The sequence below is a fragment of the Cnephaeus nilssonii genome (assembly GCF_951640355.1).
Source record: "Cnephaeus nilssonii genome assembly, chromosome: 22".
NCBI classification, from domain to species: Eukaryota; Metazoa; Chordata; class Mammalia; order Chiroptera; family Vespertilionidae; genus Cnephaeus; species Cnephaeus nilssonii.
Genome location: NC_137093.1, coordinates 9,917,143 through 9,943,471, shown reverse-complemented (window position 1 = coordinate 9,943,471; position 26,329 = coordinate 9,917,143). Strand labels below are relative to the sequence as shown.

Genomic DNA, 26,329 nt, shown 5'->3' with positions numbered 1-26,329 from the left:
CGATCAATGATTTTCATCATTGATGTTTCTATCTTTCCCTCTCCCTTCCTCTCTGAAATCAATTATATATATATTAGAGGCCCGATGCACAAAGATTCGTGCAAGAATGGGCCTTCCTTCCCCTGGCTGCCAGCATCACCTTCACTCTGGCTAGAGCCGCCTTTCCACCATCCCACGCTACCCAGAGGCCCAGAACTGATGGGGCTGTGTGGAACGTCTGCGTCGTCACCATGGCGACAATGCAAGCGTCCTGCCCCGCCCCAAACGCTCAGCGCCTGTGTATGCAAATTAACCTGTCATTTTTTGTCGGGTTAATTTGCATACTCACTCCTGATTGGCTGGTGGGTGTCATGAAGATATGGTCAATTTGGATCTTTCTTTTTTATTAGTGTGGATATATATAATTACTCCAATAAGAAAAAATTGAGTTGAACAATTACAGAGAACTGAAAATTTTTTTTTAATTGATTTTTTACACAGAGGAAGAGAGAGAGATAGAGAGTTAGAAACATCGATGAGAGAGAAACATCGACCAGCTGCCTCTTGCACACCCCATACTGGGGATGTGCCCGCAACCAAGGTACATGCCCTTGACCGGAATCGAACCTGGGACCCTTGAGTCCGCAGGCCGACGCTCTATCCACTGAGCCAAACCGGTTTCGGCGAGAACAGAAAATTTTAACCCTTTGCACTCGGATGTCAAGTGTAACTCGACACGGTTAGCATCGGTAGCAGCTTGTATGTCGAATTGTATTGAATGTATCAATAATTTGAAATATAAAAAAATCCAAATAAATAAGTTTGTATGAAAAGAAACTCCAGTTTTTTATTCTACTGCCGTGCTTTGTAAAATCTGGGGTATTTAAAAAATTAAATCCCGAGTAGAATAAAGGAATCGAGAAAAAAGCAAGCGAGTGCAAAGGGTTAAGAAATTCTAGTTGCTCAAGGATAACCAGTATCAGAAAAAAACACAAATCTTCTTAAAGATCTCTTTAAAATAGAAACAAAATTTCAAAGAGAAAAAAAAAAAAGGTTTAATTCATACTTCTTTCTGAACTATTGAACCAAATATTATGAAAACATGTATCATTTTATTTTGCAAATTTTAGCATATAACAACTCTACACAAATTCTTATTAAATCAAAAAGAGCATCAAAGACTGATGAGGTCTTTTTGAGGGACAAAATTTTTCTAACAAAATTTTATAATATAACAAAATGACGTAAGTTCTGGGGACATAATGTACAGAATGGTAATTATAGTTAATACTGTATTGTATATTTGAAAGTTGCTAAGAGCGTAGACTTAATAGTTCTAATAGTAAGAAATATTTTATAGCTGTGTGGGATAGACGTTAACTAAACTTATTGTGGCAATCATTTCACAATCTATACATATGTCAAATCAATGTATCAATTACATCTCAATAAAACTGAGGGGAAAATGACATCCTTCACTGACCCTTTTATTTTTGCAGCATAACTATAAAGAAATGCCATTTTGCAAAAACATTTGAGAGCATCACCAATTTCCTAAAGCAATTGTCTTAAATCCTTTAATATTCAAATTAGTCTCTTTCAACATCATTACCAATCTTACCTTATAATAGACAAATATGCAAATTGACCGCACCTTCGCTACGCCAAAGCCACGCCCACCAACCAAGCCACGCCCGCCAACCACGCCCACCAGGAAACCGTTGCAGGGACGTTGGGGTGTGGCGGAGCCCAAGGCCGGGAAAGCCTCGGGCAGAGGCTTTTCCGGCCTTGGGCACCAGCGGGGAGCCTGCACGGATCGCAGGCAACGACCAGGGGTTCGGCTCCTACAATCCATAGCTGGGACGCTGGGTGCGGCCGAGCCCAAAGCCAGGAAAGCCTGGAGCGGAGGCTTTCCCGGCCTTGGGCACCAGCCACCAGCGGGGAGCCTGCACCGATCGCAGGCAACGACCAGGGGGTCGGCTCCCAAGATCCGTAGCAGGGGTGCTGGGTGCGGCCGAGCCCAAGGCCTTGGGCACCAGCGGGGAGCCTGCACCGATCGCAGGAAACCACTGGGGGTCGGCTCCTGCAATCCTTAGCAGGAATGTTGGGTGCGGCCGAGCCCAAGGCCACTGCTCGGGGCCAAGCCCCGACCCTGAAAGAAGGCAGAAGGCGGTGGCCACAGCCAAAGCCTGGGTCCCTGGTGCCGGCAGAAAACTGGTGCAGGCAGCCAGGTGAATGAAGGTCTATTGCACGAATCTTCGTGCAAACGGGCTACTAGTTTTCTATAAATTTCAATTTTCCACCAGATCCTCCATGAATAATGACTATGCCTATGATTGGAGCACTTCAACATCACTTTCGCTGACTTTAAAAAAAACAATTTGGCCCTGGTTTGGCTCACAGCCTGCGGACTGAAGGGTCCTGGGTTTGATTCCAGTCAGGGGCACATGCCCGGGTTGTAGGTTTGATCCCCAGAAGGGGGCATGCAGGAGGCAGCCAATCAATGATTCTTTCTCATCATTGATGTTTCTATCTCTCATCTATCTCTTTCTCTCTCAAACTAATAAAAACATATTTTTAAAAAACTTGTATCTTTATAATATCTGCAATTTCCCATGCACTTGCACTGTATGGCTTTGGACAACTTACCTAACTTCTTTCTCTCTGCCATGTATTTCCCACATCTATAAAACTGTAATAACCTTAACTATATTATTCTGAGATTTAAATTAGCTAATTCATGTGTAATATTTTAAGCGCCTGATGACCAACAAATGTTAGCTGTTACTATTAGATGGCCAGATATCTTTGCTCAAAAAACAAGAAATTAACAAAGCCATAGTCAGTATGAGCAAGACTGCATGTTAGAGGTAAGTGGGGAAAGGTATTGGAGCAGGGACGAATTTGCTAAATAGTTCATCAATGATTTTTACATTAGGGTGACTTTTAAAGCCCTATGCAACCTCATGAATCTGGGGTTCAGATAACAAATACTCTAATAAAAATTATTTAACCTTCAATCGCAGTATACTACAGTGTAACAAGTATCATATGGGTACATATAATGTCCTACAAAAAGTTCAGAAGAGGCATGAAATCCAGTGTGGGAGGGGGTGAAATCAAAACCAGTTTGTCAGAAGTACTGTTTGAGTAGAAGTTAGAGGGAGGAGGAAAGAAAGTTTTTTCTAAGAGAGGCAATATGATGTTCAGTGATAGCAAAAAAAAAAAAAAAAAAAGTAGATTCAGGACTGTACGTACATAAGAATCTGGAGATGCAGGCAGAAGCTGGATTTTAAAAAGGCATTGTAAATTACCCTGAAAAGGTTGGCCTTTATCCTCAGGAAAATAGGGCACCTCTGGAGAATTTTAAGCATGAGGATAACAACATCAAAACTGAGTACTTTGTGAAATGACCCATGAGGACAGGGGTTGTGTCTGTCTTGCACACCACTCCCTCCCCAGACCTTTGTTTCTTCTATAGTTTATTCTAGTGAATAACATGCAATAAGTATCTAAAGTTATTTTTTCCTAAAAACTGCTAATAAGAGTCCTAGCCGGTTTGGCTTAGGGCAGTGGTCGGCAAACTCATTAGTCAACAGAGCCAAATACCAACAGTACAACGATTGAAATTTCTTTTGAGAGCCAAATTTTTTAAACTTAAACTTCTTCTAACGCCACTTCTTCAAAATAGACTTGCCCAGGCCGTGGTATTTTGTGAAAGAGCCACACTCAAGGGGCCAAAGAGCCGCATGTGGCTCGCGAGCCGCAGTTTGCCGACCACAGGCTTAGGGGATAGAGCATCAGTGTGCGGACTGAAGGGTCCCAGGTTCAGTTCCGGTCAAGGGCACATGCCCAGGTTGAGGACTTGATCCCCAGTAGGGGACATGCAGGAGGCAGCCAATCAATGATTCTCTCTCATCATTGATGTTTCTATCTCTCTCTCTCCCTTCTCCCTTCCTCTCTGAAATTAATAAAAGATATATATTTTTTAAAAATCCTGCTAATAAGAGAGAATGTTAGGGGGATGCAATCTAAAGAAAAGGCAATCTCAGCCCTAGCTGGTTTGGCTCAGTGGATAGAGTGTTGGCCTGCAGACTGAAGGGTCCCTGTTTCCATTCTGGTCAAGGGCACATGCCCGGGTTGCAGGCTCAATCATCAGTAGGGGGCGTGCAGGAGGCAGCCAATCAATTATTTTCTCTCATCATTGATGTTTCTATCTTTCTCTCCCTCTCCCTTCCTCTCTGAAATCAATGAAAATATATTTTTTTAAAAAAAGAAAAGGCAATCTCAATGCCATTTGCTGAATCATACTTCACCATGTATTATATTTTTGTCTTAAATGGGCTAACCAGAACTGTATTCCAAAGAGTGCATTTTCCTGTATGTAATTTTTTATAAGAAAAAATGTCTTAATTTTTTATTAGAATTAGATAGAGTATAAAAGCAAACATGGAAAGAAACTGATAATTTTGCTATATATAATTTTCTTAAATTTCTTTATTGATTAAGGTATCACATATTTGTCCTCATCCCTATATATAATTTTTTTAAGTGAGTAAAGGGGCTATTCCATTCCATGGGCCTATACATCCATCTCTGAATCAGTTTCTCTGTATTTTAATTATTGTGGTGTTGTAATAGGTTCTCTATAGTCATTACTCACTATTCATATTTTTAAAAAGAACAGATATCCACTGATTTAAGATTTTCCTGATTGCAGGGAGGGGATACATGGAGACTTAGGTTCTTCTAGAAGCACCCTGGAGAAGGGCAAGAAAGAAAAATCTAAAAGATTAAATCAAATTCTTAGATTATGTAATTAGTCCATGAATTTATAGTCAATTAAAAAAAAGAGTAATATCAAACTGAAACAATTGCTCCTTACCTGTTTCTCTCCATATATCAATAAGCACATGGACAGCAAGGAGACAGTAATAGTCTGAAAACTGCAATTCGGTTTTCAAACAGGATTTCCCTACAGGGGAGAAAAAATCATCTGTATTTAACATTTATTTAACTATTACTGCTCCAAAGAAATTTTGTAGAGCAGGCACAGTAAGAAGAAGGAAAGAAGAGGGGGGAAAGAAAATAAGAAGAAGGGTAAATACCAAAAGAAAATATAAGCCATGAACTAAAGGATTCAAATGGTGAGACTAGACTCAGCTGGAGCAGAAGGGTTCCAGTACAGAGGTGGTATCCAAAATGGTCCAAAAGGGAAAGCAGCAAGATTTGAAAGGTTTTAGGTGAAGCACAGAAGCCAAGGCCATGTATAACTAAAGTAATGTTATGCTCATTACTTCACCTAAATTTTTAGAATGCTGTTAAAGAAATACTGGTATAATCTAATCAGATATTTTATCACACCTAGCAATCTGAAGATCGTCTACTTCTAAATACCTCACAATTTACAACATTCTTTTTGTTCACTTGTGTAGGAAGATAAGCAGAAAATGTGACAATTATCATAAACTATGCAATTCATATGAGCTCACCAGATCGGGAAGAATATGGACAATATAATTAGTTAAACTCCAAACTTATTTAACACTGTGTGCCGACTATACTTAAATTTTTAAGAAATGTAATGTGGAAGGAAATAGTAATAATAATAAAATTCCAAGCTTTTGCCACTTGACAAAATATTCTCTTTGCCAATCTCATTAAAACAGGATGCTGTGAGTGATTCAAAACAAAACTAACTTCTAAGTCTTAGCTTATCAGAGAATAACTGCACATTTTGAAAGGTTGCTCACCAAATTCCAGTCCATGCTGGTATCTTAACATCAGTTCTCTGACCACACTCAATTTCTGATTTTTATCCATCGTGTGGTACAAGCCTAGTAACCTCGTCAGCTGCACCACACACAAATGCTGCTGCAGAGCTCTGATGTCAGCAGGCAGTGCCAGCTTATCCTCTGTTGGTGTCGACAAAGGAACAACTCCAAGTAACTGATTAATAAACTGCAGGGTGGGAAAAAAAGGAGGACAGGTCTCAAAACAGATCTAGTTTTCAGTAGACCATAATTAAAAAACACTGAAATGGTCTAGAAAAAGACATCAATCAAAAAACAAAATTAAAATTAAAACCCCTTTACTATACCATTTTTATTCACCAAACCATCATATTTTATTTAAAGTAATGAAATAAAATATACATTGTTTTATTTGATATGTTGATAGTGTTAATTATATTTTAAAGTTAAAGTCAATGTTTAATTTTATCAGGTATCTAAATAATTATATATTTAAATATAATGTACACCCCACACCTATAAAGCTATATACAGACTAGAGGCCCGGTGCACGAATTCGTGCATGGGTGGATTCGACCAGCCTGCCATGATGGGGGCTCATTGAGCCAGGCGGCAGGGGGAAGGGGACATGGGATATTGGCCGGCCCCACCCCCGATTGCGGGGGGGGGGGGGTGATCGGGGATGAGGCCGGCTGGGGAGAGGAGCCACGAGAAGTTGAGGGGAGGGGGCCCCAATCAGGTCGGTTGACCACTGCAGTGCGCGTCATAGCAACTGGTCGTTCCAGTCATTCCGGTCATTCCAATGTTCCAGTCACTTGGCTTTTATCCTATATAATAAAAGGCTAATATGCAAATCAACCGAACGGCAGAACAACCGGTCGCTATGACACACACTGACCACCAGGGGGTAGACACTCAACGCAGGAGCTGCCCCCTAGTGGTCAGTGCGCTCCCACAAGGGAAGTGCCACTCAGCCAGAAGCCGGGCTCACAGCTGGCGAGCACAGTGGCAGTGCCCAGTGGTGGGAGCCTCTCCCACCTCCATGGCAGTGCTAAGGATGTCCGACTGCCATCGGGGAGCGGGCCTAAGCTGGCAGTCGGACATCCCCCAAGGGCTCCCAGGCTGTGAGAGGGCGCAGGCCGGGCTGAGGAATGCCCCCCTCTACCCAGTGCAAGAATTTCGTGCACCAGGCCTCTAGTATATATAGATTATGTATGTGAATATAATTATGAGCAATAAAAATGAATAAAATAATGAAATATATTAGACATTCTAACAACTTTGACTCTATGCTATTTTATTTTCTTCAATTAGAGGTTAGTCCCATTTTAAAAGAATTTGGCTCCTAATTCATTGGGACAACAGTTCTCAGTTTGAACCTTACAGGGCAGTTTGCAATCCTCTTACAAACTGCTGAGCAGCAGAATCCCACATTTAAAAGGTTGTGGCAGCAAAATTACCCCCTCAATGAAAAATTTACATAGAACTACACAACTCATTGCAGCAGCTTTAAATCCTTTGTGTCACAGAACAATGACTACCTTATCATTGCTAGTATTCCAGCATTTCTAGAGGGTTCCTCTCACTACATCAATATGATGGGATCCCGTGAGATGACCTTGGGTTTTCAAACATACCAGCAAAGCAGAGGGGCTGGTACCAGATTCGTACTGGCAAACCTTTATGAATCTCAGTTGATGACAATATAAGTGTTCCTCTAATGCATCCCCATCATTTGATGCTTCAACTTACAAGATGGTAAGCACTATAAGACATGATCAGTTGTTCCCTAGCTTAGCCCTTAGCACATAATTAAGTGCTACAAACACTGAATGAATCTCTCCCACATGGTTCCATAGTCTGCTTAAATCCCTTCAGTAACATGAAACTCAAACACTATTTTTAGAGAATTCTGGCCACTAACAAGATATTTTTCTCACTAAATTCTGAATTCCCTGTAACAATTTGCTGGTTGAGTGGAAGAGAGAGGTTTGGTCCTGGTTCTCATCCCTTTCCTACAAGAGAGCTTTCAAATATGAGAAAGTAAGTAACATAGATACTATTCTGCAATAAAAAGGAATGAACTACTAATACATTTAACAAATGCATGAATCTCCAGGGTATTATGCTGAGTGAAAAAAAGCCAATCTCAAAAGGTTATACATAATATGATTCCATTATATAAAATTCTTAAAATGACAAAATTGTAGAAATAGAAAACATTAGTTGCCAGAGGGTAGGGGTGGAGAAAGGGAGAGGTTCAGGGAGGTGTCTGGGGGTAAAAAAGAGTAGCACATGGGATCCTAGTAGTGAACTGCTCTGTATCTTGATGGTGGTGGTGGTCACATAATCCACATGTATTACATACTGCACTAAAAACACAAAAACAGCCCCAGCTGGTTTGGCTCAATGGACAGAGCATCGGCCTGTGGACTGAAGGGTCCCAGGTTCGATTCCGGTCAAGGGCACATGTAGGGGGCATGCAGGAGGCAACCGATCAATGATTCTCTTTCATCATTGATGTTTCTATCTCTCTCTCTCCCCCTCTATCCTTCCTCTCTGAAATCAATAAAAATAAACAAACAAACAAAAAAAACACACTACACTCACAAATGAATGCATACAAAACTTGGGAAATTCGAATAAGGTTAGTGGATTGTATCAATATCAATTTCCTAATTATGCTATAATTATGCACTATCTTAGCATTAGAGCAAAATGAGTGATGGGTATACAGTGTTCTCTGCATTATTTCTCTTTTAACTGCATATAAATTTACAATTATCTCAAAAACACACACATAAAAACAAAAAAGGAGAATCTATCTACAAAGGGCTTATTCTCATTGTGGCTTAACTTAACAAGAAATCATGCCTTTAATCTGATAGCCCCTAGAGTACTTAGCTTGATAGAGCAGTTATCTTGATATCTCATGTTCACCACTCTCTCACATTTTAGAAAGGAAGCCCAAACACTTAACCTAGTTACAACAAATACAGGCACCCAACAGAATTCCAAATAGTACTTACTTTTGTACACTGTGCAGCAGGCAAGAGATCAACAAACACCTTGAGGTCTGTAAAACAGCAAGGTTTATCCCCAAACTTTTTAAAATACTGAAACATTAATTCTTCTGGGTCACCTAAGAGAGAAAAATAAAAACCACTAAATTATTCATGGACTGAAGCAATTTCTAATTTAAGTAAAGGTCTGATTTGAAAAATCTTTATTTCATTAGATTAAAATTTTGTTTGAATGCTTGAGTAAGTATGAATGAGAATAACAATGAGGGCTGGAAGGTGGCTTGAGTAGTTAAAAATAAAAATACTTTTAAAAGGAGTAGAATCTTACATTCAGTTTACCTATTAATACACTTAGGAAATGTGAAGCTTTTCATTCAATTAAAATTTAAACAGTTAAAAAGTTTTCATTAAAGTTTAAAGAGTTACGTCTACATGCAAACATTAAACAAACATGCTTCTCTCTTCAACAGTTCCTGAACTACTGCAGAAGTATCAAATAAATGTTAATTAAATGAAAGGTAATGTTGGTTAATAGCCACACCAACAGAAGAGAAAATAAGTGGGAAGAACCACAGGCCAGTAACTCCAGCAAGATCACCCACTATTAAAAATTTAAACCTGGAAATGCAGAAAGCTACCAGTTAATTTTATTTTTTCCTCAAATTAAAAACAAAAAATAAAAATAATAAAAATAAAATGTTCTCAAATTGAACTAGATTTAAGAAGCGGAGATTCTAACCACGGAGTTCTGTAAGATTTTAGGTCCCAGTTCCTATTCACATGTTTCTGGGAACAGAATTCCCTCTAACCAGATTTTCACAGGACTCTGTGATCCCAAAGAGACTGAGAATAACTCACTGGTCTGGTTCAAAAAAAAATTTAATTGTGGAGACTAGACAAATTCACTAATTTGTAAGATGTGGGCTGGCAATAAGGAAGAGAAAGATAGAAGATAAATATATTAAGTGTCAAAGCAGAGCCAAAGACTATTATATCCAGCTTTGTAGAGAAAACAATTATCTGGAATCTATTTTAATATTTTACTAAAGGTCATGCAAAAATTTTCATTTGCAATTCTGGAACTAACATACACAGATTATTGAGGTAGATCCAAGAAAGAAGTTAACATGAAATTCAAAATTGATTGTGAGTAATCTACATAGGGAATGACAGAGAGAAGTTCACAGTTCATTTTAGAAGGAGCTACAAAGAACGTTAATTAGATGATTAAAATTAACTAAGATATTCTAGGACAAAGATATTAGAAATGCTCATCATCCCGACAACTGGTCCCTAAAAAAATTCCTCTTAAACTTTATAAACTTCCACTGAGAACAAAATTTCCATAACAATGAATGGAGGAAAAAGATTTCTTTGGAGCTTTATCTTAAAAAATAAAATTGAGCCCTAGCCGGCTTGGCTCAGTAGATAGAGCATCAGCCTGCCAACTCAAGGGTCCCAGGTTCGATTTTGGCCAAGAGCACATGCCTGGGTTGGGGGCTCAATCCCCAGTGGGGGTTGTGCAGGAGGCAGCTGATCAATGATTCTCTCTCATCATTGATGTTTCTATCTCTCCTTCTCCCTTCCTCTCTAAAATCAATAAAGAAATATATTTAAAAATAATAATAATAAAATAAAATTGAAAAAATTTTAAAGTTTATTATCTTAAACATAACAAAATTTAGGGCATTATTATTATAAGCTAACACTTAGTATTAACATAGAATTACTGTTTGGGGGGAGAAAGAATGCCATTTTTCCAACAAAATTATAAACTAACACAATATGACACCCTTCACTTCTTGTGCAAAAAGCTAAAACATTCATTTTTAAAAAACATCTAAATGCTTCATCAAAGTTCCTGAAGGCCTCTCTTAATGCTTCACTATTCAAACAGTTATTTCTCCCACATGTCATTATCCTTATAAGCTTTAGTTTCGTTAATTGCCATAACTCTGCTAGACAGTCTTTCATCAATGTAAGTGCTGGGAGCAGATTTTCAATAAAACTTTCATACACTTCAAGAAATTCTGAAACTTTTATGAAACTGGCTATTTTACTTTGAAATTGATTTTGATATTATTATTGATCAGCAAAAAGAAAAAGAAAATGTCTGACAAAGACTCTGATGGATAAGGGAGAGATTGAGAGCTCATTTTATAAGTGATCCATTCATTAGTAAATATTTTCAGGTTATGGAGACATTTGCTTCCTACACATGACTCTGTTATTGCAGGCTTCAGATAAATGAATACTGCACTTAGATATTAAGGGCTTCCCTGTACCTTCTCCAGGGTTCCCAAATATCACTACAGTTTCTTACCCAGTTTGTACTCATCATTAAAACCTTGACGTCGTAAACGTCTAATCAGCTCCAGTTTAGCTAAATGTGGTCCTCGAAGATGGCGAGAACTTTTAGATTCTTCTGTTATCCGATCTTCTATAAACTTCACAGCTTCTTCTGCAGAATAATGTACTTCTCCTTCTAAAGAGCTGGGTATAAACACACGAAAAAGGTATTTTTGTGCCTCTATTGTCCATTCCAAAAGTTAAAGCCACACTGATTTGAAGAAACATATAAAAATAAATAAAATAAAGCATTTTGATAATTATAAAACAACTAGAGGCCCAGTGCATGAATTTGTGCATGGGTGGGGTCTGGCCGCCCCGCCCCAATCGGGGCCGATGGGGTCGGCTGGCTTGGGGGAGGGGACATGGGAGATTGGCTGGCCAACCCCACCCCCGAACAAGGGTTGGAGGGCTGATCAGAGGGCCAATCAGGGGCAGGGCCGACCAGGGGAAGGGGCCCTGGGCGGTTGGTGGGCCAGCCCCCACCCCCTGGTTGAACTTGGGTCAAACTCCGGGTCGAGGGGACAATATGCATATTATCCTTTTATTATATAGGATACAAATAGAATAAAAGAGCTGTAAGCATATTCTGGCAGGTAACATGGCATATGATTACTCCCAATTGTGGCATTTGATTACTGCTGAGTGACTAACCAAATGTTACCTCTTTAAAAAAAAAAAAGGATAATTTTTGCAATAAGTTTTACTTTAGCCATAGCTGGTTTGGCTCAGTGGATAGAGTGTAGGTCTGTGGACTGAAGGGTCCCAGGTTCGATTCTGGTAAAGGGCATATGCCCAGGTTGTGAGCTCAATCCCCAGTAAGGGACGTGCAGGAGGCAGCCGATCAATAATTCTCTCTCATCATTGATGTTTCTATCTCTCTCTCTCCCTCTCCTTCCCTCTCTGAAATCAATACAAATATATTTTTTAAACATTTTTTTACTTTATAATTTTTTTTAAATATATATTTTATTGATTTTTTACAGAGAGGAAGGGAGAGGGATAGAGAGTTAGAAACATCAATGAGAGAGAAACATCGATCAGCTGCCTCCTGCATACCCCCCACTGGGGATGTGCCAGCAACCAAGGTACATGCCCTTGACCGGAATCGAACCTGGGACCCTTCAATCTGCAGGCCGACGCTCTATCCACTGAGCCAAACCGGTTAGGGCTACTTTATAATTTTAAAAAATGGAGAAAAAATCCTACTTTGCAAGTGATAAAATTATTGAGACAGGAAAAGAGAATTCAATTAGGCTTACAATGAAATTTTTTTGCTATAATATACTTAAAAGTGCCATTGTAAAATAAAAGCAAAAAATAGCAAAACAAAGCAACAACAACAAAAACAGTGCCATTGTAATTCAGGAAGAAGACAACTTACTGTTCACCTTCAGCAGGAGGAGTCCAGGACTCTTCAATCAGTCGAAAGACAGAATCAAAATAAGTCAGATAGAACTGCCAGTCATCTGAGCTAAAAATTAGATTGAATGGTACACACAGAATTAAACACAAGTTGTGACAAATATGCCTTAGGAACAATGATATTCAACTTATTTCTAAATTATATTTTAGTCCTTACTAGAAGCCCACCCTTCCTCCCTCTAGGTTTCCTCCACAGCCCCAAATCACAGCATTCCAGAGGCATTTTAAAAGTAAAACAACTTGCCCTAACCGGTTTGGCTCAGTGGATAGAGCATTGGCCTGGGAACTCAAGGGTCCCAGGTTTGATTCCGGTCAAGGGCATGTACCTTGGTTTCAGGCACATCCCCAGTGGGGGGTGTGCAGGAGGCAGCTGACTGATGTTTCTCTCTCGTCGATGTTTCTAACTCTCTTTCCCTCTCCCTTTCTCTCTCTAAAAAAATCAATAAAATATATTTTTAAAATAAATAAAATGGATGCAGTAAAAAAATTTTTCAGATACTACTCTTTCCTTCAATAAAATGACCAGATCTAGAAAATTAATATTCTTAACAGAAAACTCCCCACATTAGCACTTCCTAAATGGGAGAGAAGGGAAGAAGGTTAGGCTAATATTAAATATTAAATTTGACAAATGATTTGCAGTGTTCATTTTAAAGACCTAATAACTCTTTACTGAAAGATGGTTCATCAAAAACTTTTTTTTTAATTTTAAAGTTTTCAGGACATTCTTTATGCCCCAAAATCTCAAAAGACATAGACAAAACACATCGATAATGACACCTGAAAACCCCATTCTAGTCATATAGTCCAAAAAGAAGCATCTACTCACTTTTTCAATAAGAGGCGCCGGGAAAGGGCATTGCACTCTGGCCACCTGCTCAGCTTCTTGTACATAGCCATGCATTTATTTTCCCGACTCTGAATCTCACTAGTCAACTTCTCTGCAATTAAAAGTTATAATAGTTGATAAGCTAGTTTCATTTCTGTTCAGAAACCAAAATAAAGTCCAAACACAAAAAGGAAAATAGCACATTTTCCCTCTCTCAGAAAACAGAGGCACCATTAGATACAAACTATTATCTTATTAAAAAATATTTTACTGAAGAGGAAAATAAGTACATTCATAGAGATCAATCAAACTCCCAACAGCTGAGAGGAGAAAAACTACAACTATATTTCTGACCAAATTAAATTTGCCCTGTCCTTTCTATCAGGTTAGCAGATTAAGGATACTGACAATTATTATGAATTTCCTATAGAGAATCTAAATTTAAACTACACGCAGAAATACAATCTAGATGAATAGAAACAGAAAGGCTGACTTGTACCCATCTGCAAGGAGGCTGAAGTTAAGAGAGTAAGTAATGTTACTTACACACACACACACACACACACACACACACACACACACACACAAACTCCTGCTACATTTTATATAACTAAAGTAGTTAACTATCATTTAGTGTAACAGTTTTATGACTGCAGTCTAATAAAAGATTTATATTACATATTTGTATGAAACAAAGTTTTTTTTAATGACTACCAAATGAGAGAACTGACGTTATTCATCTATAGTTTAGTTAATCCCAAAGACTCTTTTAGCACAATTAAAAAACCAGGTTTAGCCCTGCCAGTGTGGTTCAGTGGTTGTGCATCGACCTATGAACTAGGTCAGGGTTCGATTCCCAGTCAGGTCACATGCCCAGATTACAGGCTCGATCCCCAGTAGGGGGTGTCTCCCTCCCTCTCTGAAATCAATAAAAATATATTTTAAAACAAACAAAAAAAACCAGCCAGGTTTACTGAGGCAATAACTGCATTTCCAAGAATTTCTCCTAAGGAAATCATCACACATGTTTAAATAGAAAACAAAAATCTTTGTCACTCCCTGACCAGGTGGCTCAGTAGGTTGGAGCATTGTCCTGTAAGTGAAAAGATTCAACTCCTGGTCAGGGCACATACCTGGGTTGCCGATTCATTCCCCAAAGTGTTTCTCTCTCACATCATTTTTTTAAAACAAATAAACAAAAACACTCACAGACACAAACAACAGTATGGTGATTACCAGAAGAAAAGGGAGGTAGGAGAAGGTAGAAGAGGATAAAAGGGGGATAAATGGAGATGGAAGGAGACTTGACTTGGGGTGGTGAACACACAGTACAAAATAGAGATGATGTATTATAAAAATAAAACTATACACCTGAAATCTAAATATTTTATTAACCAATGTCACCTCAATAAATTCAATTAAAAATATACTTTAAAAATAAATAAATAAATGTACAACACAGAAAAGTCTGGAAGAACATAAAATGATCACAAGTGATTTTTTTGTGTCTTTATATCTTTCTGTTTCTGTGTGAGAAGAAATTTTCCACAATAAACATTTTTCATGTTTAAACAGGAAAATATACTTTAAAACTTTCAAAATTACCTCCTAATTTTCCTCTGATGACATCTAAGGCTTCCTGGTACTTTCCCAAACGCTCCAGGATCATATAATAAAGTTCAACCTTACAGAAAAAAAAACAAGTGCAACCACTGAAACTTTTCAATAATAAAAAGACAGCCATAAGGATGTAAAGTATAGCACAGGGAATACAGTCACTAATACTGTAATAACTATGTATTGTGCCAGATGGATATTAGACTTATCAGGGGGGATAACTTCTTAAATTACATAAATGTCTAACCACTATGCTGTACACCTGCAACTAATATAAAATATTGAATCTCAACTGTAATTAAAAAAGAAAAAAGTCATTTGTACATTTTTAAAAAGTTATCTAATAGAAAAGAACACTATTCTCAAATGAGATGAAATTAACAGTAAGAATCAGACAACAGAGTCTTCCCTATCTATATACATCTCAGACTAGAGTACTTGCTGAAACAGCTCCATGTTCATTATGTCTAAGCTGGGGTTTCCAATGCTTCACAATTACACAAAGGACAAGAGTGAAGACTCACTCTCTAAACAACAGTTCTTAATATTATAATACTAGAGGCCCAGTGCATGATTAAATCATGCACGTTTAGGGTCCCCTAGGTCTAACCTGCCATCCTGGTGCCGGAGCGGACAGGCACCCAGCTCCCACGCTTTCGCTTTCAATCGCAGGGGAGCTGGGTGCCTGTCCGCTGGTGCACCAGGCCTTTCAGAAGCCTCCGGCGCGGGGGAGGCTTCTGAAAGGCCCGGTGCCGGAGCGGACTGGCACCCAGCTCCCCCGCTTTTGATGGTCCGCAGCGGGACATGGGCTCGCTGCCCCAGAGGCCCCTTCTGTGCCGCAGCACAGCCATGGCGCAGACGCTGAGCTCGTGCCGCCGCTGGCGACGCGAGCTCAGCGTCCTGCCGGCCCAATCAGCCACCCCGGCCACCCCGAGTCCTGGCCCCCCGCGCCTCCTGGCCAATCGTGGGCATAGCGAAGGTACAGTCAATTTGCATATTTGTCTATTATTAGGTAGGATTTATTGAAGCAATATCAAAATCATACAAATACAAAAGTAGGGCTTAAATTACTCACTTCAGCCTCCGCTTCTATCTTGTCCTCTTTCACCATTTTTTCTACCATTCTCTCAGCAAGGGGCAGAAACATCGTTTTTGAGAGGTTTTCATCCTGTGCTGATATAGACTAGAAGAGAAAATAATAAATGTTTCATTCTAATTTCTCCCTGCCTGCACTATTTATATTACCATGCAGGCCATTACTATGACTCCAGCACATAATTATCATTATACTATGTCAAATATCAGGCCTAATTTGAACCTGCCAAAAAAATACACTAAAGTGGTTTGCTTTACAAGAGATTGCTTTATTAAAAATTCATTATCCTATGCAATCTTGCAATGCTGAGTTTCCACAACATAACCTAACTTTTAAATAGATTATTCACACATTTTTCTAGAAATATGTTAAGAGGAAGTATGCCTATTATATACAAAGAGTATCATCAAGTGTTTGAAAAGCCTTTCAGATGTTTTTTTGAGATGTTCATACATTAGAAGAGAAATGCCAATTATTTATACAGCTTACTATTATCCACAATTACCTTAGATTGGTAATTAAAATCAATGAATGATATTAATAATTTTAACACTGCCAGATTCTGCTCATAGCTCATTTATCCCCTGTAAACAACCTTTCAGGTAGCTATTATGCTTATTTTATAGATAAAATGATGTTGAGATTCCCAACTGCACTCCAAGACATGAGGTGAAGCCAATATTTGAACGCAGACTTGTCTAAACCCAGAGTCTCTCTGTTCTTAACTGCTACAATTTAACTCCTACCTCCCCATCTTCTCCTACAACATATCTCATTTTGGTCCTTACAGTAGCTCTGGGAGATAAGCATCTCTATTCTGTAAAAGAGCAAACCGAGGCTCAGAAAGCAAAAGTGACAAAACAAGGTCACCCAGTTCAATAACCTATGCACTAACCAACAATATTGTCTTAAAGACAAACCTCAGGTCAAAATATCTAACATCTCAGGGTTCATACTTGATCAAATAACCCAGTAATGGATCTAAAATTCAGGGGAAATACAGTCTGTGCTACACACAAATAAACCAATATACCAACTCATAAAGAATACCAAAACTCCCCAACTCAAAAAGTCAACTGACAATATGGAAAGTCCCTGTTTGAGATATGCTACAACACATGACTACCCAAGACGTTCACAAGATACCTTAAGGACAATAACTATATACAAATATAAAAACAAATCTCAATCCCATTGTGAATGCCATACTCACTTGCATAATTAAGCTCATCACAGACCAAAAGTAGTAAGGGTTTTTGGGGACAATCTTATATAGAGTCATGCCAGCCTGAAAGACAGAGAGCCATAAATACTTAATTTAGAAAAAGATCATACAGAGGGCAATTAATGATCTAGATATGTGGCGAGATATCTAGGAGAATAGCAACAAGTTTACATAGCCCAGGTCCTGTAAGTGCCTAGAGACTTGATGGATAGTCTATATTGCCTAGCAATTTAGGTAATCACAAGTGTGAACTTTTACATCAGGAATATTTCACCTTTGAAACATATTTTCTTAAATTAAAACCCAGTATTTCTAGCCCTAGCTAGTTTGGCTCAGTGGATAGAGCATTGGACTGTGGACTGGAAGGTCCCGGGTTTGATTCCAGTCAGGGGCACATGCTCGAGTTGCGAGCTTGATCCCCAGTAGGGGGCGTGCAGGAGGGAGCCGATCAATGATACTCTCTCATTGATGCTTCTATCTCTCTCTCCCTCTCCCTTCCTCTCTGAAATCAATAAAAATGTATTTTAAAAAATAAATAAAATAAAGTAAAATAAAACGCAGTATTTCTAGAAAATACTGCAATACAACATAGTATAGAATACCAAAGCAAACACAGAATTTGGATTATGAATGTACATCAGTAAACAAACTTTACTGAAGACAAGACACTAACCAGTTATAGTAAAACAAATAAACAAAGAAATCTCGACAGTATATATATATATATTTTTTTTTTTAATTTTTATTGATTTTTTACAGAGAGGAAGAGAGTTAGAAACATCGACGAGAGAGAAGCACCGATCAGCTGCCTCCTGCACACTCCCTACTGGGGATGTGCCCGCAACCAAGGTACATGCCCTTGACCAGAATCGAACCTGGGACTCTTCAGTCCCCAGGCCGACGCTCTATCCAGTGAGCCAAACCAGCTAGGGCTCTAGACAGTATATTTAAAATTAAAAATCAGAAAAGATTACCGACATAATTGAAAATTTTCTTAGGTTAGGAAAATAATCAGGATCTTTCAAGACACCATTAATTAGAACTGAACCCTTTCATTGTGAAATGCACAGTATACAAATACTGTACTTAAAAGCAGGAACATAAAAAGAAAAAGTGCCTGGATGGTGTGGCTCAGTGCTTGAGCACTGACCTATGAACCAGGAGGTCATAGTTTGATTCCCGATCAGGGCACATACCTGGGTTGCTGGCTCAATCCCCAGAGGGGGCCATTCAGGAGGCAGCCAATCAATGATTCTCTCTCATCATTGATGTTTCTATCTCTCTCTCCCTCTCCCTTCCTCTCTGAAATCAAAATATATATTTTTTTTAAAAAAAAGAGGAAAATAGATCTATTAATATGTAACGGAGGATCTATTTATAATTAGCCAAGCAGTAATCAATGCTATGAACTCCGTCAGCTAATGATCAGTTACTTTTTCTTTTTAATCTTTTGACTATCTTCAATCCACTTTGAAAATTTCATGGAGCTTCTATTAAGGAAATGCCTATTCCTGCCAAGGATACAAATATTGTGTCCCAGTCTCAAAGGCACTTAAAAGCTAGGGAAATATAAGCCCTGGCCAGACAGCTCAGTTGGATATAGCATCATCCCAATACACCAAGGTTGCTGGTTCAATCCCTGGTCAGGGCACATACAAGTAACAACCAATGAACGCATAAACAAGTAGAACAACAAATTAAGTGTTTCTCCCTGCCAAAGGGGGAAAAAAAATCAACCAATGAATCATAAATATGTGAAACAACAAATCAATGTTTCTCTCTCTCTCAAATTAATAAAAAAAAATAAAAAGCTAGGGAAAGATAAGACAAATACACAAATGACTAAAATATATTTGGTAATAAAAATAAACATCCTATACAAAAACACCATGCTAGGGTGTTTCTGAGAAAAGCAAGGTTAAGTTTGCTTATTCCTTTCTTCTTTCTTTAAGGGAAAGCAGGGAAGGGAATTTTATCAATTAAGCCTTCTCCAAAGAAGCAGTCTTTCAGATGGACCCTGAAGTTTTAAATAGAATGTCTATAGGCAAAGATGGGGGGTAAGGAGATACATACAAATACAAATATTTGGGCAAATATTTGGATGAATGAATCAATTCTAGGTAGAAACAAAATTAGTCTGATTAAAAGCATAAATCAAAGAAAAACATGCTGACACGAACAAGTAGGACATTTGGCTAAACAAAAGGATTAAGAAGAGTGAGTAGTAGGGAAAAGGATTAAAAGGTAGACTGAGGTACTTTTGTTGTAAGGCATTCAAAAGGAGTCTGAAGGAGTAAGGGACTAATGTGTATAAATCTATACTCTTCTCGCAGGAGTATTTTAGCAGTGAAAAAAAAAAGATAGGAAGACAGAAGAGGTGAGGTGATGAGGAACTAAACCAGGATGAAATAAATAAAATAGGAAAGAGACCTCAAAGACAGTGTGGAGGTAGAATCAAGATGACCTGGAGACAAAACAGATACACAGAGTAGAAGGAGAATCTAAGATGGTTTGAGGTCCCTACTTTCAACACCAAACTCAGTAGGAATGGAATGTAAAGTGTTAATTTTACCTGATAATTTGGGAAAAGAAAACATTTTTTAATATATATATTATGGATTTTTTACAGAGAGGAAGGGAGAGGGATAGAGAATTAGAAACATTGATGAGAGAGAAACATCGATCAGCTGCCTCCTGCATACCCCCAGAGTTAGAAACATTGATCAGCTGCCTCCTGCACACCCCTACTGGGGATGTGCCCAAAACCAAGGTACATGCCCTTGACCAGAATCGAACCTGGGACTTTTCAGTCCGCAGGCCGACGCTCTAGCCACTGAGCCAAACCGGTTAGGGCGAAAGAAAACATTTTTATAATGACATGCAAAAATAAAAAGAAATAGAATATAAAATATAAATTTTTAATAAAAGACAAAAATGTCATGTCCACACCCTACTATCTTACAGACACTAATATTCTGCTGATACACAAAACTTTTGAAGATAGACAAGTCTGAAAACCATGCCTGTAAACTGGTGGCTCAGAGAACCAAAATGTCATTTACATAAAAAGGAAAGTCTAATCACAATGTGAATGACTAGAAACTCTTCATCAAGGGGGTTTTAAAAAGTACCTGCCAGAGATGTCACTGGGGAAGTAGACGTTTTCTGATTCTCTGGCTTCCTCCCTTATCTCCACCAGTTTATGAAAATCATTCACTTATTTAGCAAACTAGAGGCCCGATGCACGAAATTTGTGCAAGAGTAGGCCTTCCTTCCCCCGGTTGTCGGCACCGGCTTCCCTCCAGAACCCGGGACCCGGGCTTCCCTCGCAGCCCCGGCTTCATCTGGAAGGTCATCCGGAAGGATGTCCGAAAGGACGTCGGTCTAATTAGCATATTACGCTTTTATTATTATAGATATTTATTGTGCAGATGCTATCTGAGGAACTGAGGATTCAGCAGTAAACAAAACAAGAGCCCTCACCCTCATGACGCATGACATTTAATTTGTAAATTACCTATTACCTCAGACTGACATACCACTTCAAAATAAACACATATATATATATAAGCTAAAAAACTGTAACTACCATACACAGCAACATAGGTAGAATAAAAAATAGTGTTCCATTCTAAAACATTTAACACTAGAGTACTCCATTCTTCCAATACATGAAACTAGAATAATGCAAAAGCAAGATATAGGTAAAACATATTAAAGAACTGTAGCTGTTAACCTGGGCAGGTAGCTCAGATGTTTAGAGTATAGTCCTGATATGCTAAGGTTGCATGTTCGATCCCTAGTCAGGGCACATAAAAGAATTAACCAATGAATGCATAAATAAGTGGAACAACAAATCGATGTTTCTCTCTTTCTTTCTCTCTCCAATCAATTTAAATAAATAAATAATTTGCCTAGATTCTGAAAATTTTTAAAAATTTAAAAAGGAACTGTAATTGTTAAGGCACATCGAAGCAATATCTCCAAAAATCAAGACACAAAATTGCCTAACCAGGTGACTCAATTGGTTGAGGATTGTCCCATACACCAAATGGGCTGGGGTTTGATTTCCAGGCAGGGCACATGCCTAGGTTACAGGTTGGATTCCCCATCGGGGCATGTACAGGATGCAACCCATTCGATGTTTCATTCTCACATCGATGTTTCTCTCTCTCCTTTCTTCCTCTCTCTCAAAAATCAATAAAAACATGTCCTCAGGTGAGGATTAAGAAATACATATATATAAATTTAAAAACATAAGCACATAAAAGATTAATTTTAAGAAAGATTTATATTATCTTCCACCCTCCCTGATTTATTATTGTAACTTGATATTTAAAGAATAAAACAAACAAAAACAAGTAAGAAAGCTCTGCCTTCAGAAAACATTACACCCACAAACAAAGCATTTTTAAAAGAAATACTAGCTTGGAATAAAAAGCAAGGCATGTAAATTCATAAAAAAAAAAAAAAGTACTAGCTTGACATCATAACTCTCTATGCATGGGTTTATCAGTGCAGGTCTCATTTCCCGGAGATGTCAGCTTTAACCACTCATTAGTCCAAACGTGCACAAATGAGGCTCCTTCACAGGAATACAAGGGACACCTAAAATGTGCTAACTGGCAAAAAAAACTAACAAGTATCCCAAGCAATGGGGATTCCCTCCTCTCCACCCTACTCCCCTCCCCATCACTAGTGGATTTAAAAATCTCATCAGGCTATAAATAATTACAAATTAGATGTAAACTTTAAAGTTAATTTTTCTATGTTCTGTTCATTTTTTGCCCTGAGATTTCTGCCCATTTTCTGAAACTGTACAGCAATCTGTTGCAGGGGAAGTTGAAGCCAACTTACCAGAACCAGACAAAACATATACCATCAGGCCACAAAAGAGGAACAAACAAATTTCCCCCAAAGGAAACATTTTTAAAACTTAAATAACAGCTTATCTTTAAAAAACACAAAGAAAATAATTCGCTGATCTCTACACACAAATACATAATTCAATTCTACAGATATATGTAAATGCGCACATGTGCATGTACACACACCACTGCAGTTAAATCACATTAAAGAGACTTTGACCCCTAATAGCAAATCGCGCAGCCCAGGAGGTTAGGAGATCAAGTTACCTGTTGCATTTTCTTGTATTCGCCCACTCTGGCATAGGCCATGAAGAGGTGAGAGTGATATTCCTCACTACTGGGAACTTTCTTCACAGCTGCCTCATAAAGTTTTGTAACTAACTCCGCTAAGATAAAGAGCAATAAGATTTTCTTTCATTACTGAAGTATAACTTAAATCTTAACAGCATTTAATTTTTTATATTAAGTTCAACACTGAGCACAACTAATCATTCATTACTCAGAAAAACAAATATGGTAAAGATGTAAAGAAAAGCAAGAGAATAAAAAATATTCAGAACGGCAAGTATTTCTTGGAAGATAAAGGAGGACATGAGATGGATGAGGAAACACAGGAAGTATTCTTAGTACTGATAATACTCTATTTCTTAAGTTGAGCAGTAAGTTCATGAATGTTCATTATTCCATATCAAACTGTCTAGTGTTACATCAAATATATGCTTCTATAATATGTATTAAGAAAAACAACTATTATTTCACAATAAAATATTCAAGATATCAACAATAAAAAGCTTTCTTACAGATGAAATGGCAGATTATCTAGAATATGCTTAGAAATAATTTAGCAAGGGGAGGAGTATAGATAAAATTGATCATGTATCAATTATTACTGAAGTTCGGTAATGAATACAATGGGATTTATTATGCTACTCTCTGTTTTTGTCTATATTTGAATTTTTCTATATTAAAAAGTGAAGAAAGTGGCCCTAGGCAGTGTGGCTCAGTTGGTTGGGCTTTGTCCTGTGCATGGAGGGTGGGGTTGCCAGTTAGATTCCTGGTCAGGGAGCATGCCCAGATTTCAGGCTTGATCCCCAGCAGGGGGCATGCAGGGGGCAGCCAATGGATGTTACACTCTCAGATGGATGTTTCTCTCTCTCTCCCTTCCTTTCAAAAAAAAGCACCAATCAATAAAAAATATATATTAAAAAAAAAAGTAAGCCCAGCCAGTGTGGCTCAGTGAGTGTCAATCTATGAACCAGGAGGTCATAGTTCAATTCCTGGTCAGGGTCAGGGCACATGCCCAGGATGCAGACTCAATCCCCAGTGTGGGGTGGGCAGGAGGCAGCTGATCAATGATTCTCTCTCATCATTGATGTTTCTATCTCTCTTTCCCTCTTCCTTCCTCTCTGAAACCAATAAAAATAGATATTAAAAAATTTTACTTAAAAAAAAAAAAGGTGAAAAAAGGGTAACTCTCCCACTTAGCAAATCATAATGCCACAAATGAAACTCAAGTGCTCATTTCAATTCAAGGATCCTAATACACAGGAAAAAAAAAATCCTTTCTGTCTACAGTCTTCAGAAATCATGGTTAATGCATTATTTTACCTTTGCCATCCACTCAAATCATGAGTGATAAGCAAATCAGACAAATAGAGAACTCAACCAGAAATAACCAAAAACTTAAGCTCAGGTTTAAAACCAAGGAAAAGAAAGAAACATACGACGATGCATCTCCCGGTAAAGAATAGTCAGTGCCTGCAGCGAGTTATCATCTGTGGGTTCAAGGGCTGCCACCTCCTGTGCCAAGGTAAAGGCTTCCTCTTGCTTCCCAGTTCTCTGTAATCCAATGGCCTTTAACACCTGACAGAAAAAAAAAAGACTAATCAGGTTGAAAAGGACTGAAAAGGAACCATAGAAAGCCAATTTGAAAGCACAAGATAAGTCGTAAGGTATTCCTAGATTGTTAATCAACTAAACCATTTTACTAAAAATATGAACATATCAAGATTCTTTCCTATTTCAGCCATATTAAGAATGCAAGCCCTGGCCAGGAGGCTCAGTTGGATAAACCGTCATTCCAATAGGCCAAGGTTTTGGGTTCAATCCCTGGTAGGGGAAAATACAAGAGGCAACTAATGAATGTATGAATAGGTGGAACAACGAATCAATGTTTCTCTTTCTTTCTCTCTCTCTCAAAAATCAATAAGCATGTCCTCGGAAGAAGATTAAAAAAGAGAAAGAGAGCCCTAGTCAGTTTGGCTCAGTGGATAGAGCGTCGGCCTGTGGACAGAAGGGTCCGGGATTCTGGTTAAGGGCACATACCTTGATTGCAGGCTCCTCCTGAGCCCAGACCCTGGTAGGGGTGGGTGCAGGAGGCAACCAATCAATGTGTCTCTCTCACATTGATATTTCTCTCTATTTTCCCTCTCTCTAAAAAATCAATGGGAAAATATCCTCAGGTGAGAATTAGAGAGAGAGAGAGAGAGAGAGAGAGAGAGAGAGAGAGAGAATGCAAAACATTGCTTAAGAGAATTTGTGAAAATAAAATAATTAAATTAGATAAGTTATGCTCAAAGAATTAAATAGCTAGTTTCTAACTCAATACTACTCATGGCATTTAAGTGATCAAGAAAATACTCTGAAAATTACTAAAGAGATTAATTAAACATCTTTCTCCTTTAAAGTCAAAATTACAATATATAACCCAACAAGTCTAAGTTGAAGGGCAAATGAACTTACCTTAGCACAATGAAGATCCTTATGTTTCTTCAATAATTTATCTGCTTGTTGAATTGCCATTTTATTATTACCATTATCAAGATAATCTATAAAAACAGAAATTATGATAGTTTATTCCTTCAACAACAAATATTTCAAATGTTTCAGAAAGTATAATTCCGTATTAAAAGCATCGTGGAAAAACATACACACACATCATGGAGCTCTGGCCGGGTAGCTCAGTTGGTTAGAGCTGCATCCCCATATACCAAGGTGGTGGGATCGATCCTTGGTCAAGGCACATACAAGAATCAACCAATGGCCCTGGCAGGTATGTTTCAGTTGGTTGAGCATCATCCCCTGCACCAAGAGGTCACCATTCGATTCCCAGTCAGGACACATGCCAAGGTTTCGGGCATGATCCCCAGTGGAGAAGCATACAGGAGGCAACCAACTAATATTTCTCTCTCTCCCTTTCCCTTCTTCTCTCTCTAAAGCCAATAAAAACAAACATCATAGAGCTCATTTTCACTCTAAATGACCAGGATGGTCCAAAATACCACTTTATATCCCTACAGCCATCTCTCATCCAAAAGCACTATAATCAGTTATATTAGTCCTTAATGAAGATTCAAAACATATTTATATGATAGATGACATTAATTTTATTTTTACCTATGATAAACAGGTTTAGTCACCCAAAAATTAAAAATGTTTTTAAAAAAAGAATTCTTTCTAGTATCCAAGCTTTAAATTTACCAAATAGACAATGTTCCTTCAATAAAATGTTTAATAAGTACTTACTTTACCACCAAGTATAATTCTCTGAATTAGAAAATAAGAGAAAGTTTTACCTATGGGAAGTGGGGGGAAATGGAAGAGATAAAGTCCAATAATATCAGGAGTGGGCAAGGATGCAGGAAGAAAAGCACTTTCAAATACTGTTTGAAACTGAAACTATCAATGACTTTGAAGAACAACTGACGTCTAGGTTCCATAAGCTATGTATCCATTCCTAATCTTAAGGAATATGGGGACCTATTATAAAATTGTGCTAAGGGGAAAAGAGCAATCTGTTATCATTCAAAAGTCTAACAAAAGCTAAGATTTATTTCCAGATGAGAACTGCAAGGAAATGAGAGGTATTTTCAATGGGAAATGGTGGTAGCTGTCAATTCTAAGTATAGAATGACTAAACACAGACCAACCACAACCTACTATACTAATTTCAGGTCCCTCTTTGCATATCAAGGTCCCATATCAGCATAGAGGCAGAGGACGAGGCAAAGATAACTCAAAATAATCTATTTTGCAACAATGAGAGAGCAATAGCAACTCTCATTCATTGCTGGTGGGAATGCAAACTGGTACAGCCACTTTGAAAGACAGTTTAATGGTTTATTTAAAAACTAAACATACTCTTCCCATATGATCCAAAAATTGT

General features: G+C 38.2%; 1 protein-coding gene across 1 annotated transcript in view; it reads right to left on the bottom strand.

Annotated features, from left to right (window-relative positions):
• The window catches only part of NAA25 (N-alpha-acetyltransferase 25, NatB auxiliary subunit), a 61,401-nt gene that overhangs the window by 25,518 nt on the left and 9,554 nt on the right, over positions 1–26,329 (bottom strand). Inside the window, exons 2-13 of the mRNA XM_079763316.1 lie at positions 24,907–24,992; positions 23,889–24,027; positions 22,432–22,550; positions 17,285–17,359; positions 16,051–16,158; positions 14,964–15,042; positions 13,359–13,470; positions 12,489–12,578; positions 11,079–11,248; positions 8,762–8,874; positions 5,733–5,940; positions 4,865–4,954 (exon numbers count right to left, since the gene is read on the bottom strand). Coding sequence (XP_079619442.1) covers positions 4,865–4,954; positions 5,733–5,940; positions 8,762–8,874; positions 11,079–11,248; positions 12,489–12,578; positions 13,359–13,470; positions 14,964–15,042; positions 16,051–16,158; positions 17,285–17,359; positions 22,432–22,550; positions 23,889–24,027; positions 24,907–24,992 — 1,389 coding nt within the window. The remainder of the gene's footprint in view (positions 1–4,864; positions 4,955–5,732; positions 5,941–8,761; positions 8,875–11,078; positions 11,249–12,488; positions 12,579–13,358; positions 13,471–14,963; positions 15,043–16,050; positions 16,159–17,284; positions 17,360–22,431; positions 22,551–23,888; positions 24,028–24,906; positions 24,993–26,329) is intronic.